The sequence below is a fragment of the Orbicella faveolata genome, unplaced genomic scaffold, assembly GCF_042242905.1.
Source record: "Orbicella faveolata isolate gen_17 unplaced genomic scaffold, um_ofav_v1 contig_24, whole genome shotgun sequence".
Lineage (NCBI taxonomy): Eukaryota > Metazoa > Cnidaria > Anthozoa > Scleractinia > Merulinidae > Orbicella > Orbicella faveolata.
The window spans coordinates 23,615,181-23,635,289 of record NW_028301552.1 but is presented as its reverse complement, the minus strand read 5'-3'; the positions used below and the strand labels follow the sequence as shown (position 1 = coordinate 23,635,289).

The 20,109-nt window shown below is 38.6% G+C and overlaps 2 protein-coding genes across 2 annotated transcripts; one reads left to right on the top strand and one right to left on the bottom strand.

The window, feature by feature from the left end:
* Positions 1-1,407: 1,407 nt before the first annotated feature.
* On the bottom strand, positions 1,408-5,515 carry LOC110060972 (cytochrome c oxidase assembly factor 6 homolog). Its single transcript, XM_020767820.2, has 2 exons — positions 5,267-5,515; positions 1,408-1,990 (listed from the first exon to the last, which is right to left on the bottom strand). Exons 1-2 carry the CDS (start codon positions 5,408-5,410, stop codon positions 1,886-1,888), a joined length of 249 nt encoding a protein of 82 aa, XP_020623479.1. The 5' UTR covers positions 5,411-5,515; the 3' UTR covers positions 1,408-1,885.
* Positions 5,516-5,557: 42 nt separating this feature from the next.
* On the top strand, positions 5,558-20,084 carry LOC110060478 (centrosomal protein CCDC61-like). Its single transcript, XM_020767296.2, has 17 exons — positions 5,558-5,882; positions 6,424-6,506; positions 8,402-8,574; positions 9,363-9,468; positions 9,551-9,597; positions 9,697-9,832; positions 10,705-10,785; positions 11,956-12,038; positions 13,316-13,452; positions 14,996-15,026; positions 15,152-15,202; positions 15,626-15,744; positions 17,353-17,476; positions 18,373-18,451; positions 18,650-18,684; positions 19,595-19,671; positions 19,746-20,084. The coding sequence occupies exons 1-17, from the start codon at positions 5,705-5,707 to the stop codon at positions 19,841-19,843; spliced, it is 1,638 nt and encodes a 545-aa protein (XP_020622955.2). The 5' UTR covers positions 5,558-5,704; the 3' UTR covers positions 19,844-20,084.
* The last annotated feature ends 25 nt before the right edge of the window (positions 20,085-20,109 follow it).

Here is a 20,109-nt window from a genome sequence, read left to right as displayed (position 1 = left end):
CAACATGAGCGGTAACTGTTGTGTTTTTAAATTCCTTGGCGTGGTGTGGACGGGGCCTTAAAAAACGAGCTCCAGAATAATAGTTATGTACATTTTACATTTCACTGATGAACTGGCCAAATGTCTGCGTAGTCTGGTGTAGAGAATGATAGCCTGTTCCTGGCTTTCGGTCACTTGGGACGATCGAAAAAGTAGGCGGACGACGAGCGGGGTATGGGAGACAAAAGGAAAGGCTTAGAGAATGTGAACCACGACGACGAGCTTTTTCACTTTCCCTAAGAAATAAGGTTGGTTTAATCTGATTATGAAACAGTGTCGTCGTCCTGGTTAGATGTCAGGTGACCTTGAAAAGCCTTGCGTATTCGGCCAGCTAAAATGTCAAGCAGTTGAAACACCGGAGATGCGGGTTCAAATCGTTTGGTGTTGTTCTCTGTAGTCCTGTGGGCCAACTGGTCTGCCTTCCACCAGTTTAGATTTTTAAAAGTGTTATCTTCATTTATATTGTTTCATTGTTCTTTTCCATTCATTGTTCCTCAATAGGCCCATAGGGTGAGTGGTCAAATATTTATTTAGTTAAAAGAAAAAAATACCTAAAAGATTCAATATTTTACGACAGTAGCAATTTTGATTTGATGGACTGTAATCCACTTCCATCGTTGTAATCCTGTAGTCCCTCAAAATACTTGTTTTGTTTCTCTGTAAAAAGTTAATCGATGGAAATGCCGGGGGCGTCTTGACCTGTTCCTTTCTCCAGGCCTTCAATACTCGATTCTCCGATCTAACTTTAGTCAACTTTCTAACAATTTTGAAGTGGTGTCAAGCAAAATCAGCCATTCTTGTGACGTTTTGCGCAGAAACTAACGTCGAAAAGCACGAGACAACGTTGCGGTAAATTAATTGACATAGGTGTCCAATTAATTTCATCAAGACGTCCTTGAAGACGTAAATTTTCCTCGAGTCTTTTCATTGCATAGTTAAGAAGTGTTAAGGCGCTTTTAGAGGGGATGAATCTTCTCCCAAACTAGACCTACTGACCATTGGAGTGGGTGAGTCCGCAAGAGAAGTTCAATTAGTTGGTTTGGAGTGAAGTTGAATGCTTCTGAAATGTCTAAGTGTTGCAGGGAGGAAAAAGAACGTCCCCGCCTCCAAATAAAACCAAACTTCGTCTATTTTTTTGTTCGCTGCTCCTCCTCTGGAAGAGGTTGATGTTGACTCAAACTAGAGTTCCAACTTCGGCTTAGTTAGACGGCATATACAAGCGGTAAAACATACTAATGTCAATACACCGTGAACGCCGTTGCTCATGACAGGGATGTAGGGATGTTCAAAGTCGGAGAGAAAATAACACACGAGCCAACCATTGAAAGAGGGTAACATTACAATATAAGGTAAGCCACACGTTTCACATTCTGTTTTTGCGTTCAGACTGTTTTAACAAATATACAATGACCTTTCAATGCACATTACCATGATATAGAGAGTTAAGGTTTGGTTCAAATAATTATTGTCCCTGAAAGACCATTCAATGAAGATTTCAAGACAACACTCTCGTACCTTGTGCTTATCTAAATTTTATACAGCCACACTGAAAAAAGCCTAATTAAGAAACAACAAAAGCGTGATTTGGATACTTGTATTTGGCTGAGCTTACATCATCGATGAAAAACGTGTTTCTTCCATTGGGAACAAAACCACCAGTTCTATTTTAGATCCTAAAAAGCACTGGTGCTATAGTGGTGTAATGATTTATGGCACACAAAATCAACTTGTGTATTGTTTGATATATTGCAAGTAAGTTGTTAAATTAATGCTCATGGAGCTGTAAATGAAGTAGAAAAACCACCACAGTAAGTGTGGATTCCATTGTTTTCCATTTACATAGCCGTCATTGCTTGTTCTTTGATGGCAGTTGATCTGCTGGAATGAATCCTTCTTCATTCAGTTTCCTCTTGTAATCATCAAAAACTCTTTTCTTGGCAAAATAAGACACCTAGAAATATCAAGTGTGATAACAATTATAAGTTATGAGTTATTCACAAAGTGGGATATTTTTAAATAAATGCTGGGGCACAGTCAGTCCGTCAGGCTGTCTGTCTGTCTGTCTGATGTAAAGCATTTCCAATAATAAACAATCCAATTTGCTCTGACACTTCCACAAAATAGTAAAATGGCTCTCATTCAGTAGGTGAGTACTGCCGTGAGCTTCAAGAAAATGTTTCCCAGTTGCTGAGTATTTGTGTTCAGCAACATGTTAAAAAAGGTGGCGGGCTGTATAGCCCACATAATCTGCCTTGCACAGATCACATCATAAATGGTACACAACGCATTGCTGATTAACAATAGATGGCTTAATTTCTCAAGGCTTAAGGTCTTGTTCTAATTTCCTGCTCGCAAAAACAGGTTGTAATATGGGGCCAATCTTATGCCAAGAGAAAATGAGGGACAGAGAGAGAAGCTCCCAGTCCAGGCCTTGGGATATGTCAATTCCACTTAAGTTATTTTAGGGTTGCCGAAAACAGCTGGAGTGCATTTCCTTTTACGTCTGCATGGTACCATTCTTTGGGTAATCAGGCAATTTAGAAACAGCAGTCCATGGGGAAATACGCTTTGTCGATAGAACCACCTTTTACGGGTACATTAGAGAGAGTTGGTATTTCTGGATGGATAAATCAAAGTGGCAGATACATTTTCATAACTCCTTGTGGGAATAAAATGCCACATGCATGGGCAGAAATGCAGTTCTGAGTGGTCCACAAAAACAACAAAGCGTTCCGGCGGAACATATTATAAAGGTCGTGGCTGCTGTTGTGGACTGTGGCTTTTTTAAATGGAGTTTACAAGCCGATGGACTTCGACATTGATGTTGGCAATGACAACGAGATTTTCTCCTCACGCTGAAGAGAGAAAGCTTACATTAGTCCAAATTAACCGAAGGTGAAGAAAACGTGGCATGGTTTCCTCTGTCGGAAAAGCAGTCAGAAGAAGTTATCTCTTTCGCTCAGTTCAGTGTACTTTAGTTGCTGGTTCAAAATCATTTTTGTTGCTTGTATACGAGTTATTTTGTCGTTGAATAGAAAAATTGTTTCTGTCGCTGATCGCTACCGCACTCTGAGTAGTTCTGTTTCCCTGTGAATTTAAAATTATTTCTGCCTGGGTTTCTGTCACTGATCACTTCACTCTGAGCTACAGGAGATGTTTTGTCGCTGTACCAGTACTCACAACTAGTTTTGTTGCTACATTTCCATGATTGCCATTTTTCTAGTTGTTTAGTCGCTGTGCCGGCATTCAAAATTATTCCTCTTGCTGAGCGCTACTCTCCAAGCAGCTCCAAGGGATTTGCTGTTGTATTCAAAATTATTTCTGTCACTGGTCTTCCCACTTTGAGCTGTTTTGTTGCTAGATTCCAAGTTATTTCTGTCGCAGATCGCTTCACTGCGAGCTATTTTCAATTTGTCACTGTACCGTTATTCAACATTATTTCTGTCGCTGATCACTTTGCTCTGAGCTGTTGTTTTGTTGAGTTATTTTCTAAGCTGATCGCTACACTCCGATTTTTTTTATCTGTGCTGTTGAGGTTTAAATAAACTTCTTTCGCATGGTTGGGAATTGTTTTGTTGCGGCATAGTATTCAAATTGATTTCTGTCGCTAACCGCTAGGCTTCGAATTGTTTTGGTTCCTGGATTCAAAATATTTTAGCAACCCTCCGAATTGTTTTTCAGCTTGGCCAGAATTACTCCTGTCCCTGGGTTGAGAGTAATTTTGTCGCTGGGTTCAAAAATAGTCTTGCCGTGGGAACCAAAATAGTTTTCTTCGGTGGGCTAAGATTTCTTTCATTGATGCGTTTAGAGGTATCAGGATCGCTACAGATTGAAACAGTATTTCATGTGATGTTACAATATCCAACAACACGATACTTCTCTGCATGTTGTTATACAAATGAAAGCAAATAAATTCTTTCTTGTTGTCATCGCTGATTTCTTTGATCCAAATTCTCAGGGGATAAACTTTGATATTTCTTCCACCCAGTATTTTTATTCCAAATAGGTTGTGGTTCTTTAGGCGCTTCTACTGACAAAACGTATTTCCACGCAGACCGCCCCTTCAAAATTCCCTGCTGATCAACGGGTGAAAGGTATCATGCGGACATCTCGGGAGACCTTTACCACTGTAAGATGAAGAGTTAGTTATGTCAGAAATGTAAAAAAAATGGGGTTCACCAACTTCGTTTGGAGAGAACATGCGCGGGAGAACACCCTAAATCTGAAAAAATCGGGCTTTGTTAGTGAATAGGGCCACTGTGTCTGTGAGCCCAAAATATTGCAATTAGATCTTTGAAGTGAAATGTTCCTGCCAAATATTGTTTAAGTGACCCTATTAAGTGAATAGTCAACTGGTGAGGTTCCTTAAAGAACAAGTTCGCATTTAGTGGCCATAGTTTCACGTGCCTTGTAACCGCAAGATGGTAGGATTTGATGTCCCCTGGACAGAAATCTTGAATTTTTTTTAACTTCCCGCATTGATTTTTTGTTTATTTTTGGACAATGTGGAGATAAATTGTAAATGAAATCTGTTTCTGGAAAGAAAGGTAGGGGCCACCAAACGTCCAAGATCGTTAAATCCAGGCAAAGCTATGGTAATGGCCATCTGCCCTACCATTGTTCATTTTATTACTTAGCGTGCACTCTCATGCATGACATGGCATGTGAATTTGCGTGTGCAGTAAGGATGCGCAGAAACAATTAGCGCAAATGTCCTTAAAAGGAAGACTAATTCTAATCTTACAACTGCTTTCAGTTTTCTTGTCTACAACCTGGCATGTTCTGATACATCAGGATACATTAGGAAGAAAATTACTAATGATGGAATCTATGAGAACCCTGGGATAGTCTAAGCAACAGAAAATAGAGCACAATTATTTGTCGCATTCTAAATTGAACGCTTCTGCTGCGCAGTGTAACATTGTCTTTAATAAAGAGTCTTTGTAGGGTTTATCAGAGTGGCTGTGGAATTGTACGAGTAAGCCAGGGTTTGTTGGTTTCCTGTATACTTGAGTTTCAAGTCTAGTCCCACTCTTGACAATTTCAATGCCAATAAAAGGAATCTTATCACTGACAGGGAGCTCCAATGTAAATTCCATGTTACTTGAGTTTTGAACATTTAACAACGTCATTTGTCTCGTTCATAGGAGTGCACAACATGAAACAGATGCATCAATGTGATTCTACGGTAGAGTCAGTATAAATACCCATTAGCAGCTCTACTTACCCAGGTTGCTGGACAAAGAGAATTGAATTCATCCTTCTCTTTAGTGCACGCTGACTCATCGTTACCATTCGACGACAAACAAGCGAAGTAACTATCTCGTGCTGCGTGACATTTTTTTCTTTGTTCTCCTGTTGGAGCTGGCATCGTTGGCTGAAATAAATACAAGCTTAGTACAAGATTCCACGTGCAGTTTCTTTTCTTGAGTCAGGCCGCCATTTTACTTTGCAGCCACCCCTTGCTTCTTGTCCCGCCCGCAATGGTTTCTGGGATCGTAATGGCCGTTAAATCGTTCTCCCGCTAAATACAAACTTGGAGAAGAAGAGAAGCGTAATAATGCTATACTGTTGAATTATTTTAGAGAAAGTGAAAGCAGTATACTAATTAACTGACAGTTATTACAGTTGGTACTACAGTTAAGCTAAGCGAATACATACCGATATGAATTCTAGCGTGAGATCCGAAGGAATTGATCCGTCCGTTGTGAGTTCTAGGCATGTATTTCGCGGGATAGAGTACGTTGTCACCCTCATGATTGACAGCGACAAAGAAATATTTGTCCTTGAAGTCGAAGACAGGCTTACATCCGATCAATGGAGAGGACAGTTTGATGCCAGATGTAAGTTGGAAGTAAAAGACATGAGTCTTTAATCACTGTTCCTTTTGATGCGAACTTAAATAACATAATTAACATGTTACCAGTGTAAAACGCAGACTGCAGACCGGGGGTAAAATGCAGACTGAAGACTATAGACTTTTTAGCTGAATCACTGAGAGCCAACCGTAAATTTAAACAGGCTAGCCTGAGCGTTATTTAGGCTAACCTGAGTGATATTCAGGCTAACTGGACTGCAGACTTTCACTGCGATTAGCCTGAATAACCCTGTTTACAGTTGGCACTCGATACTGGAAATAACACAGTATTTACTTATAAAGTCTGTAGTCTGCAGTTTGCATTTTACCCCCGGTCTGCAGTCTGCAGTCTGCAGTGTGGTTACCAATTCAAGTTTTCAATAATTGGTTAATTCCCTGCTATAATTTCTGGGACTTTGGCAGCTCACTTCTGAATATTAGTTGACAGTCTAATTTTATGGTTGCATCAGTTACTTGCCTTGATTGAGTCCTAAGGATTATGTAAGCTTAGTTATATTTATTTTCAGATATTGAAGACTTGACCCATAAAACTGGGAATTTCAAGCAGTTTACGGTGTTTGTCAACATGCTTGAAAATGCACTTTCAAAGGCAAGTATTATTTCTACAGTAGAATCCTGTGTTTTGACCACTCATAACTGAACTACAAGTAGTTCCTCTTTCACTTAGTTTGTTGAGCAAGACTGTAAATAAACCACCAGAAAAGAAGGCTGTGTGAAATCCTGAGGGTGCAAAGCATGCGAAAGGAGGGACTACCGACCAAGCCAGAGAGTTTGAATTATGCATTGCTCTCACAATGCAAAAATATGATTGCCTTGCCTTATGTTAGGAGTATAATTGACAATGTGTTGTCAACATTCAAGATGCATGTGACGTCTTGGAGGAATTTTTATCTCACTTTGTGAGAATAGAAAGCTTTGGAGCCGCAGCAAATCAAAGCATTGGAATTGCATCTCACAGGCTGTGATGTTCTTGCGATTTTACCAAGAGGTCATGGAAAGAGTTAGATCTATCAAGTGTTTTGTTTTGCAAAGCTTTCCGCCTCAAACCTGAATGCAGACATTTTAGTGATTTCATCGCTCAACTTCATCATTGAAGAACAATAATTTCAGTGCATATGAATTGACTGAGCTTGGCTTTCCTGCTGTCCATTTGGAAGATTAAACTGGACTTTCACGTGAAAAGGGACATTCGCTTGAAACATTCTGCTGTTATCGGCAAACATGTTAAGTCCTGCAATTGGGTGATCTTCTCTGTCTAATACATAACATAATTCTTTGTAAAAACTCTGCCTGGAACAACATTAAAATTTACACTTACAGATGCAGCAAAAATTGTTACAAGATACCTCCTTTGTTGTCTTCTTTTCAAAACTTCTTTGGCAGTTTCACTTTACGAACACTAAACAAAGATATACTTCTTGCGACTTGGTTTTGCTTGGCTAGTTGAAGAATAGAGTGATTTCACTCAAGACATTTCCTGGGCTTATTGACAACAGGCGATAATAAGAGGACGCTAAGATAAGGAATCCTATTGGGTACGTGTAATTAGATTGAAAATTTACACCAAAAACTCACTTAGCGATGAAAGACCAAACTCTCTATCTTAGTCGGTAGTCTCACCTTTTGCGTGCTTCTCACCCCCAGGTTTTTTTGTTCGCAGTTTTCTTTTGTGTCACGCACGATGCACTCAGCAAACGAGGGACTACTCATAGTCTAACTCATAACTGAATGATTGATAAAATTGCTATTCAAATAACCTTATTGAATTAATCTTGTACGTGTTCATAGTGGTGTTAAACAAGTTAATCTAGTAGCAAAACAATAAGACTAAACTTTTAAGTTCAACACCATTCTGATATTAACAGCATTTTTAGTAACACCCCCACCATAATCATTTAATCTGTTCAGTTTAAACTTGGGTCTTGCAGAATGAGGCTAGTAAAGGTTGAATGCATGAATTTGGTGCATGTTTGCTATTGTTCTCTTCTCCTGAAGTGAACCAAAGTAACTTTTGGTCATCAAAGACCAGAATAAATAAATCAGTGACATTGATGTGTAATCAGAGGGTAATCAATGATCAGTCATTTGAATGATATTGGTCATTTATGCTTATTGCTGATGATCAAAGTGTAACTGTCAACAAAGTGTGGCTACAATCCTCTAGTCATTGATTGCATTGATTAACATTATATGTCAAACATTTATATAAAATAAATAAAATTAGATAAATAAGTTGTACCACTTGAATATCAGACTTTTTAATATGATTTATGGTGGAAAGTATCCCTGTATGACTTGTGTTAAAACTATAAAATGTAAGTTTGTTTTGGAACAATAATAGCATATCCTTACATTCTCTATAATAGCGTACAGTCTCTGGCACTGAATAAAGCAATTGGTATTTAATCTAGTCGTGGAAATAAATAGATGACTCCTTCTCTTGTTCTTCTAGTAATTCACTGTGTTGATTATAATTTTTCTCAGAGTAGTAACTCAGTATCTGTGGACCTTTTGACGTATGGTGACCTTGAATCATTGCGTAAACAACAACATCACAGAACTGGCTTTGGAACACAGCATATTCCTGGTGCAAAAACAAGATCACAACTTCATTCCAAGAGATACCTTATTATGACATATACTGTTGAATTTGACAGGTTAGCTATAGGTAACTTTTATAAATTGGCATTATGAATCTTATCAGTTGAGAACTGCTTGCCTGTGTGAATATGCACTGGTGTTATTAGGTGTAAGAAGGTGGCTAACAGCATCAGTTAAATTTTTTAAGTGGAAAAGGCCTTCAATAACTTTTGTATCACTACAAAGGGGAAATTGTATAGAGTTGAAACACACTTGGGCTTGTGAGTGTAGCAGAACATGTAGCTAAAGGGCAATTAGACTGAATATTCAAACATACCAATGTATGCAAGTGTTTTGAATGTGATGTGTGGCACCCCTTGCCATATTGAGCTTTGACTGCTTTTCCTCTTCCCTCCCACCCCCAGGGTGGGTACTCTCAGAAAAATTGGCTGGGGGTGTGCGTCCTCTTCCCAAATCCCTTACTCTATTTATGACCAAAATCTGCAATTTTCCCTACCCTATTTATGACCAGACCAAAAATGCGATACCCCATTTTAGACCTGCCTTGTAATTAGTTCCCTAGTTCAGACTAATGTCAAACTGCCGTAAACATAATTTGTAAAGGGATTTTGTTGATGTTCTTTTTGGGAATGATGAAAAAGTGGCTTCTTCTTAAAAAACGTACCCAATTCAAGACAAGAGTGCGAAAACCATACCCTATTTATGACCAAAACACCTGAAAATCCATATCCTTTAGGGGTGCACATACCTATGTAGCCCATATAAGGGAGTACCTCCCCCCGGCTCCCACCCTCCCCTCAGAGATGCAGAGTTAAGTTGATCCTGTCACAAATGATACTTACAGGATACATTACCCACTTCCTTTGCCATATGTGGGAAAACCAGATCCAGTGCAGCTACAAGAGACTATAAGAAAACTAAGAGAAGAAAACCAACGTCTTAAAGAACAGGTAAGTATTGGAAGATCACTCAGCTGTTTTAGTTAGCACCCAGCCAAAGGCTTTACTTTTAACCAACACATGTATTTTGCAGCTCATGAAAGGTTCAAGAACCTCTGCACTGACTCACCTTCAAAAGGAGTGAGTAAATTTCTTTTAATACCAAGGCTGTAACATTTCTGGATGTTATGATGAAAATTGGATGGAAAATGTCTACTTATCTAATGTTTGGTCATTTAGGAATGACAAGTTGGCCAAGGAAAAGATGGAAATAGAAAAGAAGTTTGAGACATTTCAACGGGAAGTGAAACATACTTCCAAAGCAAACACAGCCAAGGAAATCAGAGTGTTAAAAAAAGTTGTACAGAATCTTGAGGTAAGTTTAAAAAATGCAATATCCCTTGGGTAACATGCAGGATTAGGTATACATTATTGCTTTAGAAATAGAAAACATGTACCACGTTTCTACTGAGTTATAGAAACACGAGTGGAAGTTTGGGAGAACGAGAAATGCTGTGGGAACACGAGCTGCAGGCAAGTGTTTCCACAGCTTTTTCAAGTTCACCCAAACTTTCACGAGTGTTTCTATAACTCGATCGAACCACGGAGAACATGTTTCCTATTTCTTTTAGAAAATGCCGCGACAAAAAAAAGGGAAACAACTTTTTACTTTGGTCATCAAAATGTAAATTCTCTTTCCTCGCGCCATCATTACATCAACAGCTCGTGCTAGTTCTGTGTTTCTATGGAGTTACAGAAACACAATTTTTAACTAATCAGTACACGTATTTTCTTGGGGCTGTTTTCTAAACTACATTATTCGACCAGAGGACCTACAGGTAGAAGTATCTTAATTCTTTGTGATCGAAACCCACACTAACATGTTACTCTATGTTTCTTTGTGGTGTAATTACTATAATCTATGTTTTCTTTTCCAAATTATTTTTGTAATATTATAGGAAATAATAAATATTTTAATTTGTTGTTTCTGCATAGTTTTAGAAATTGATATAATTATTGTTAATAAAAACTATGCATTTCGGATTTCCCAATTACTTTTAAGAACTCGACTGTGTTCCATTGAATGCTACTAACATTTGCCTAGTATTCTAATTACTGCCTGTACCAGTAAAACAGTAATAACATTATAACATAATTATATAATTTTTGTAGTCTCCAGTTTGGGCCATTTGCTCTGGAAAATAATTGACTTTCAACTCCATAATCCGCTTACTTTTCATTATTTAGAGTGAACTAATGAAGGAGAAAAACAAATATCAAAGAACAATCAATAAAAAAAATGAAGAACATAGGAATGTAGTTGAGGAGGTGAGTTAACAGTGAAATAATGGCAGCAGTATCCCTTTCACTCATGAAATCCACAACTTTATTTATGACATAACAAGTACCAGTTGTATTTGTATTTTCTATTTATCCACTTAAAGATTGACATACAACAGTGTTACAACAAAATGCACAAGTTTATGATATGTAAGCTTGACTTTATACAGAGCAACCTGTCCCTCTTAGTCAAGTCTTCCATAATGGAACACATCAGAACTACTTTTGGCCAGAATTTTACTTCTGTTTTAATTCATTTTGTTCAAGTCTGTTAAGGTCTGTAGGAGCTCTAATCCATTGTTAACATGCCAAGTTGGTTTGTTCATAGAAACACAAATCTTAATTATGGTGTTTATATCAGCTTTGCTTTTTTATTGGTGTTGTTCACATTATCATTTCACTTAAAACTAATCTGAAAACTTAATATGTGTAAAGTGATTCACGATCATTTCATTGTTTCACTGCTCCTTAAAGGAATCTTTATATTGTCATCATTGGTGTAAGCTGTTCAGTTTCTGATTGAACTGTCGGTTCTTACATTGAAAGTACAGAGTTAAACTGTCCCAAGGAATTTGAGCCCAACATTTTGTGTGATGAAGGGTTGAAAATTCAACTTTTTAAAGAATGTATGGACTCATTAGCACTCTTGCCACCATGAATTGATGCAGTCTTCAAAAGCCAATATCTTCTTCACAGTATGAATACTCCAACTAAGGCCACCAAAAGAATTCTGTTCAACTTGGCAAATGAAAACCTTGGATGTTAAGAAGTGAGTTTCCACAAATTATTGATCCAAGCAAGCACCACACAAGGAAGTAACAAACTGCTGTTAGACAATTTGCAAAGAATTTGTGGATCATGTTTACTGTCTTGTCCGAAATGTTGGTTGATATATCGGTCGAGAGTCTGTTGATAGGCAACCTATTTATTGGCCAACACTCGGTGGACAGTCGGTCAACAGTCAGTCGATAGTCAGTCGAGAATCGGTTGACAACCGGGCTATAGTCGGTCAATATATCAACCAACTATGGGCTGAGTGTCAGTCAATATTTCATAGAGACATATCGGTCACATGTCGGTGGTATATCCACAACAGGAGATAAGCACACCCTAATTATCAGGTTGTTAATGATCATTATTCTATAATTTATATTGCAGCTAGAAGAAATCCGTGCAAATGAGCGTAATTTAAGAGCGAGATGTAGAAGCTTAACAAATGAACTTGCAGTATTAAAACGAGGGTGAGTGTTCTCTTTTCTCTGAAGAGTCTATATTATAAATTGAAATTCTACCAGGAGGGGTACTCTTTAAATCTTTGGGTAGAGTTGTGCCCTTGGGACATTGAAACCCTTACTCTAATCTAGACCATGATCACCTTGATTTTGCAACCCTATTCAGGGCTCAGAAAAAGTGCTGTCCGGTTGTCCCGGACAAGAACATTTTCCTGCCGGTCGGGACAAGTAACTTTTCAGTCTTACTTCCCCAATGGGCAAAGTACCAGGCAAAGTGTCTGCCATTTAAATAAGGGCAAGCAAGATTTGGCAGATTCGAGAGCTGCTTGTCCAAAGGGCAAGCTAGAATTCAAGTTGTTTTTTAAGCCCTGCTATTCTAGACTAAGCACCAATAACCCCTATGGTATCCCATACTAATTTCAATGCAGAATCTTTATACTATTGTAGTCTAACATATACTAACTAAACAGCTATCTTACAAAGTTAATACAACAATGACAACAACAACAACAACTTTATTTAATACTCATACATACATTTTGATTGCATTTATATACAAGTGCCAAATAGTTGCTGCTTGATCAACTGTCCAGTTTTAAGTTAACCGAGACCACTGAATAAAAATACCGCTGAATAAAAATAGGCAAGACTCATCTGCACCGTATTAGTGTTAATCTGAAGAAAATAATCAACAAAATACCCATACCCTATCCCAGACTATTTTCAATGCAAAAACTTTATCACTATTGTAGTCTAACATACACTAACTAAACCAATATCTTACAAAGTCACTTCTGAGTTTCAGTTTCTATTATGGACCCTGAGTAAAGAACCCTGTTCTGGACTAAATCGTTTTATACACTAGCTACTTATTTGGTAAATTGTACCGTATTCTAGACAAAAACTATCTAATTTCTCTACCCTGTCCCAGACTAACCTGCCTTAAAACCATACCCTTCACAGTGGCACATACCCTCACGGCCCCTGGACCCATATAGCTTATATATGGGAGGTGTCTCCGGGGGTTCTACCTTTCTTAGATTTTTCTTATGGTAATCAACTTGCTTCATTGAGGTTAAGCATGTTTTAAAATAAATTTTTTGTCAATCTCACCTGTCCCATAGACATGGAGAAGTGAAGATATTTTGTGATGTCATTGCATGTACTGATTGCTGTGATTTACCACACAATCATAGGGCCATTTTGACTAAAGACACTGCTAAAAATCACCCATGTAAAATGTGTGAAAGAACATTGAACAAGTTGAGTCTTTTTTCAATTCTCAGAACTAGACCATCACCAGCCCAAAGTAGTAGCTCAGCTGCTAGGAGAGGCCGGGCTCCCCGACGTTCTATTTCTCAAGAAAGGAGACCACCTTCTAAACAGTCTTCAGGCATGCGCAGTAGAACACCTTCACCAGCAGGTGAGTTCTAGGAGCTGCTTGTTTTGTTCATTTGATGATCTGCTTGACGGGTATCCATCTCTCATTAGGGTATTGTATTTTCACAAATGTCATCAACAAACAACAATGTGAAACTATGAAAAGTATTTTTCACTCAGTCTTTTTACCTATAAAACAGCAGACTTACTAATATAGCTTTAAAGTGGTTATAACCTCAAGACATGTTCAGTACCACATAAAATGCCACATAATTTCTTTTCTGCATTGTTTTAGAACTGAAAAAGCAGGATATTCTTCAATATGCTGTTTTGTCAAACAATCATAAATAAAAGTTTTATTTACAAGGCCATTAAAAACATAGGAGGCAGTGATTGACTCGTCTTTCCGCAGAGTATACTGTACCAAAACAAAGTTATGACCTAGCTAGAAAAGCTGCTCTATGAAGGTCAGCATAACTAAGTGTACATCATAATCCAGTGATGCATGTTCATGGTGCGCCTCTTCATTTCTATCAGTAATGTTATTAAACAATTGATTCATGCATTAGTGTACAAGAAGCACTCGGGAAGTTTGAACAGAAGTTAGACTTGCTCTCAACTGCATCTCGAGCAACTCTTATGTGTCAGTCAATTCCAGCAGTGTCCATCCCCACCCCCCAGGGCTAACCCCTGGGCATTAGCATTTTTTTTTTTTAAAAAATGGGCAAATTCCCCAGGGTGGGGACACACAAGCTGTCTAAATGCCCCAGGGTGGGGAAAAAGAAAGAGGGTAAATGCCCCGCCCCCGAGATCGTTGCCTTCCAACACCTCTGCAGTTTTTTATTAATCAGTGAATAAAGCGTTCAACATTTCAGTATTTTAATGCAACGGTAAGACTTCAAGGACAACAGTACGTGTTAGTTGATTCTGATTATATTTCTTTATATTTTGTTTTTAACAGTTTGCTAGAGGATAGCGTGACGTTAAATATTTTGTTGTATAAAAACCATTTGTTTTGAATATTTCGACTAGAACAACGACAATCCCGTTAACAATGTTTGCAATAAAACAATTATCATTGTTTTAGAAATCTCACAACTTTAATATTTTATTTCAATACTTGATTATAAACAGTTCGTTGAAGAAATACCTAAAATTGAGAAAACATACCTTTAAAAACATCTAAAAATTTCTATAGTCCCTGACGGACAAGCCATTGTTCGACAAACGCCTCGTCTTTCCCGACGAACTCATCCATAGCACTTTCGAAAAAACGTGTGTCAAATGCCTGGGGATCGCCTCGGGATGCGCAAATGCCCAGCCCCCAGGCCGCGATAAAATTGCGAATGCCCCACCCCCGGGACTGACGTGAGCATATGTCCCGCGGTTGCCCGGGGGGGGGGGGGGGGATGGGCACTGCTGGAATTGACTGATGCATTACGCTTCCTTAGTGCTCTCCAAACTTTCCGCGTGCATCATAACTCGGTGTTGATACTTAAGCCTGTCTGAATCAATTGTTGTTTTGTGGCATTCAGTATTTTTAAGGCTTTGAACCATTTTCTAATCCTGTTGATACATATTTCTAGTTGGAAGAGCTCCACGGTTTGACCCAACAGCGTATCCTTTTGATTTCCGAAAAGTAACTATTAATTCTAGTTACTGAACAGATACATGACGGAAGAACTTTGCACAATTTAACGTGCTTGTCCTGTCCACTGAAATATTTCTTAATGACTGCAAAGATATGTCAAAGAAAAGCAAAGGAAACAGAAGGAGATGGACGAAGCCAGAGGGTGAGTTGAACAAAGCAACATGGCTTATGTTTCTGTAGACAAAGAAATACTGCATTATTACGAACCTGCTACTATCGGGACTTAATGTTAGAAGAACTGAGCAGCTTAAAAATGCGAAAACGAAATTATTCATGCTTCAAAATGAAGTGACAATGATGACAATGGGATAAAATCACAACATTCTTCAATTATCTTGAAAACATGTATTCATTTTAAACAAATAAGAAGTTTATCACAGTAGTGTCCATGATAGTTAGTTAGCTTGGAGTGGTTTGTTTTTTCTGTTTCAGTTTGGGATAATTGAAAGCAGAGGCAACATGCACCAGGGAATAGTTATATATATATTTTTAGTAGGTTTTACTAAGTTAAAGTATGTATTGAGTAGACATTGCACCTGTGGTCTTTAATTATTTGACAATATAGGCGAAAAAGATCCTATTCCAGTGGATCTGGGACACGAGCTCGTTCAAGGTCCCTATCAGCAGATCGCTTACCTCGTAAAGGCCCAGGGTCAGGAAGAAAGAACCCCAGCTTGTGGTCGGGTATGATTTGTTTTTACTTAATTTATTATCTGTATCTCATACTTTAGCCTGCGTTGCAGAAATTTCTTTCCCATTTTCGAGTTGTGGAGATTGAACAAGCAAGCGAGCAAACGAGCGCGCCTGAGGCGAGCCAAAAAAATTGGTAGAAGTGGGGAGGGATGAGAAAAAAAGGAGATGAAGCTTATTTTTCGCACTTGGCCGCAGTTTCGTTCGCTTTGTGTGCTTTTGCAAATAATGAACACCTGCAGGCTATTCATCCTCCTGTCAACAGACCATTTTTGTATTCTCGGTATTGGACTGGAACTAGCATGCAACTGAGGCTAATGCGGGGAGTCTTTTCGAATGCAAATGACATAAATCTCTTTTTAATGATATTTCCTCACATTAGCCTCAATTGCAAGCTCGTTCCAGTCCAATACCGAGAATACGAATATGGCCCGGCTAGTCAGTTGAGAACATTAATAACTACTTATTAACCGAGATTGAGGTCTTTACCGGAAAATCTCAAACCGAGACCATGCTGTATTGACCTCGCTATCGCTCGGTCAATACGGCAAGGCCGAGGTTTGAGATTTTCCCTTTAAGACCGAAAGTTCGAGGTTAATAAGTTGTTTATTATGGCTTTTTGCTCTGTCTTTGCAGGCCCGTAATCGACCCGTGGGCATTACGGGAGAATAATGCCCTACAATTAGCCAATCAGCGCGCGCGTCAGGTCAGCTACAAACACAAGCCATATAATAAAACCTTTATTTATGTAGAAAGTTACAGTCTTAATATTTAGAAAAAGCACATATTAATAGCGGACTGCCTTTTCGTTAAAGTTTTGTAGATTTTCAGCGGATAACTGTGCACCGTAATCATATGTTACATGCTAAGCGCAGTTGTTGACCTGGGTCAGCGAGAGCAAGAAAAACAGGCATACGGTCCATGTAGCGTTATTGTTTTGTTCCAGGTGATTGTCATGTGACAGTTGAAGTCTTTGCTCTTGGAATTGTTAATCTGTTGCATAAGAAATGTCACTACACCAGCAAGTGATGAAGGAATCACAGAATAGATGATTGCACCGCAGTCTCTAGTGTCTTTTTCGTACGTTTCTTCACTTTTGAATCTATCAATCAAGCATGTTCACATCACTTCGGCTTGTCTATTTTTTAATGTTACCAAAACGAAGGTATAATGCAACAAATACTCCGGTAAAAGAGAACACACGGGAAACAATAAGCGCTTAATGACTTGCGTCAAGAGAAACAGTGATTTTTGTTTCCCCGAGACCCTCACTGAGGTCGAGCCAAACAAAACTCACTGTTTCCGCGGAGCCAGTCGTTAAGTGTTTTGTTATAACTCCCAACTCAAAAATAGGAAAAAAAAACCCTGCGAAAAAATCGTTTGCTTGACGCCGGCTGGCACACAAATTTGCTACAGATTCAAAGAGCACGACCTGATCACGTGTAAGTCGAAAGTTCAAGTTGTTGTTTCCCACGGGGTTAGCGAGTTTTTTTCGCCCCAGGGAGTTAGTGAGTTTTCACCAACGGCACGTGACACGTTTTCCTCCAATCGGAAAACGAATTTGAGTTGGGAGGTATCACAAAGCCTTTTCTCTCATCCCAGGAGGCAGGAGAACATCGTCCAATGGTAGCCTGGGCACTAGGCGCTCGTCCCAGTCCTCTGTGGATAGAGACTACTTGTCTGATGACGTAGACGGACATACGAAACCACGACGAGTGAAAACCAGGTCAGCATTTCTCTAATTAAAGTTGTCGCTTTGATGATGTTATCATGACATTTGGCATCAAAAGGTAGAGAGATGCGTGATGATAAATTGACGTCATTAAAATTACAGTTTAAAACAGGGAGGGACCTTGACTACAAACATGTCTGGTAAATGTTGCCTTCATATCCTCTTATTGTCAGGCACAATAAGTTTATATTACAAAATAAGTAGCTTCATGGTTGCCTCACGGACAGTGTAGAGTTCCTTGTGTGAAAATACCAAAAAAATTATTTCCCAGTATTGTTATCAACCGCAAAACAAGCAAAAACCCTGCAACTAGAAAAGATTATTTGAAAATATCAAGTCACGAAAATAATCGGAAGTTAGGGCAATGTGGAAATAATTATTGGTTAATATACTAATACTGTACTTCCATTTAACAATTAGGTTGAGCTCGAGCTTTCTATCGCGTGATAGTTGACGAGGGTGCAGATCGTGTCAACTATCACGCACAGAAATCGAGGGCGAATAATCGAATTGTTTTAGCATAAATCTGCTTGTCGTTCAAAACTTTACCTAAATCCTCTTCACAGACACCTCGAAAATGCCAAGAAGTGGCCGTTATTTTGTTAACAAGCACGCTGCTACGCTACTCACTATCTATCACAGAATAGATAGTGAGTAGCGTAGCCAATCAGAGAACGTCACCCGTGATAAGAACTAAAACTCGTCACAAACACGCAACCAGCACGACTATTGACGGAAAAGGAAATTTATTTTTCTACTCGACTAACAAGGCGAAGTCGCAGTGGGGGAAACTGAATCAGACATAGTTTATGTCAAAGAAGATAACTATTTTATTCATATTTCGGTGGCCCTCCATGGCTTGATCAGTTCACTTCTTTCCATCGCCCTAGGCCCATTATCGGCTCAGCTGGAAAGACGAAGACTGGTTCCAAGAAAAACTCGTGGTACAGCCCTGGGGATTCGGATATGGTATGGTTTACTTTGATGTGCGTGTAGCAGCCTTTGTCTACTCCTTTTGTCCTTCATTTAATAATAAAAGTAATTTATACACTGGACATTTAACGTTAACATTGATTCTTACCATGGGAAAAAGGAGAAAACAGAGAAAACAGAAACGCTGTCTAACCTAGTGTCTAGCAACTTAAATTTTATTGTGTTTTGTTTTAGGAGCGAGGAACAGCAGTGAAAGTAGCCACAGTACCGTATCCTTGAATGTGGAGCAGTTTTTAGTTAACTCAAATCAGACCAATTCCTTTCTGTCAAAAATACCCGCCTTAGGTTATCCACTCTTAATCAAGAAGCCGATCTGAGTACTGATATTAAATTTTTGTGAATCTTGGTGAATTGCAGAAACAGAATGGTGTACAGTAAGGTATGGCCATGTTTTAGTTCCGGTGAAAAGGAGCATTCTGATTATTTGTCCAGTCCATTTTGTTTTGATATGTGTGGCAACACACGAATAGGTTTCATCGTTCGTTCCTTTTTAATCAAAGAGCTCTATGAGCAAACTCGTGAATTTGGCACTGAATGATGATTGGTAAGAGCTAACCTTTGCGTAATATGGAATTAAACTTTACATAAAATAACATTGATATTTAACACAGTCAAATTACAAGAAGCAACAACCAAAGGCAAAACTTCTTTAAAAATAATGATTCTGACAGTAAATTTTCACAAAGATCTTTTCTCCAGACTGCATGTCCTCAGCAGAACTGTTTACCAATGCTGTGAGATAATGTTGAAAGATGAAAGTCGTGCAAAACAACAGTATTTGCTGTTTGTTCCGTATTAGGGGAAATATTTTGGTGCTTATTTACTTTGCAAATTTCATTGATGTATCCATAGTATTACACTACAATGTGTGTTGCCTTACTTTGCCATGTGTGTTGTGTTACATAATCATGTGTGTTGTGTTACATTGCCATGAGTGTTATGTTGTGTTATATGCCATTGGTGTTGTGTTAAAGCCATGCGTGTTTTGTCATATTGCCGTGAATTGTGTACCAATCGTTTTTCACTTCTTGGCCCGTGCTGAGTTTTGCTGGCACTTTATAATTTCTAATTCCCTTTGGAATTGTAATCTCCCATGTAATTTCTTAACGTATTTCCTAGCTATTCAAGTACACCAGAGAATAGTCGAACACACTCCAGAGGTTCAGAGAAACACCGTCACGCCACGCCTTTACGAGGTTAGCTGACTTGTTATTCTAACTTGTATGACAGTGCAGTTATCATCCTAACATTTGGTTTTCTTTTCTTCAAGACATTGGGAACGAGTCCCTGAATCGGTCAGCGGAGATGATGGAAATTGATGCGCGATTGAACGCACTGCAGAAGTTTATGAAAGAAAATATGCCTTGATGCCTTGATGCCTTAGCACTTCACTTGTCTCATATAATCACATCCAGAGTATCGAAAATGATAACTGCCCACCTATATGTACCACAATATTTCATCGTACTCTAGAAATCTAGGAAATGATTTTCATTGTAAATAGATCATTTTACTAATTCTTAAAGTATTATGCTGTATTTTAGGCTGTTGTATCTTAATGTAAGTAAATGTTTTAAAGTCGACCCAATTAAACCCAACTAGGAACTAAGGGTTGTCTTGCTTAACGACTGCTG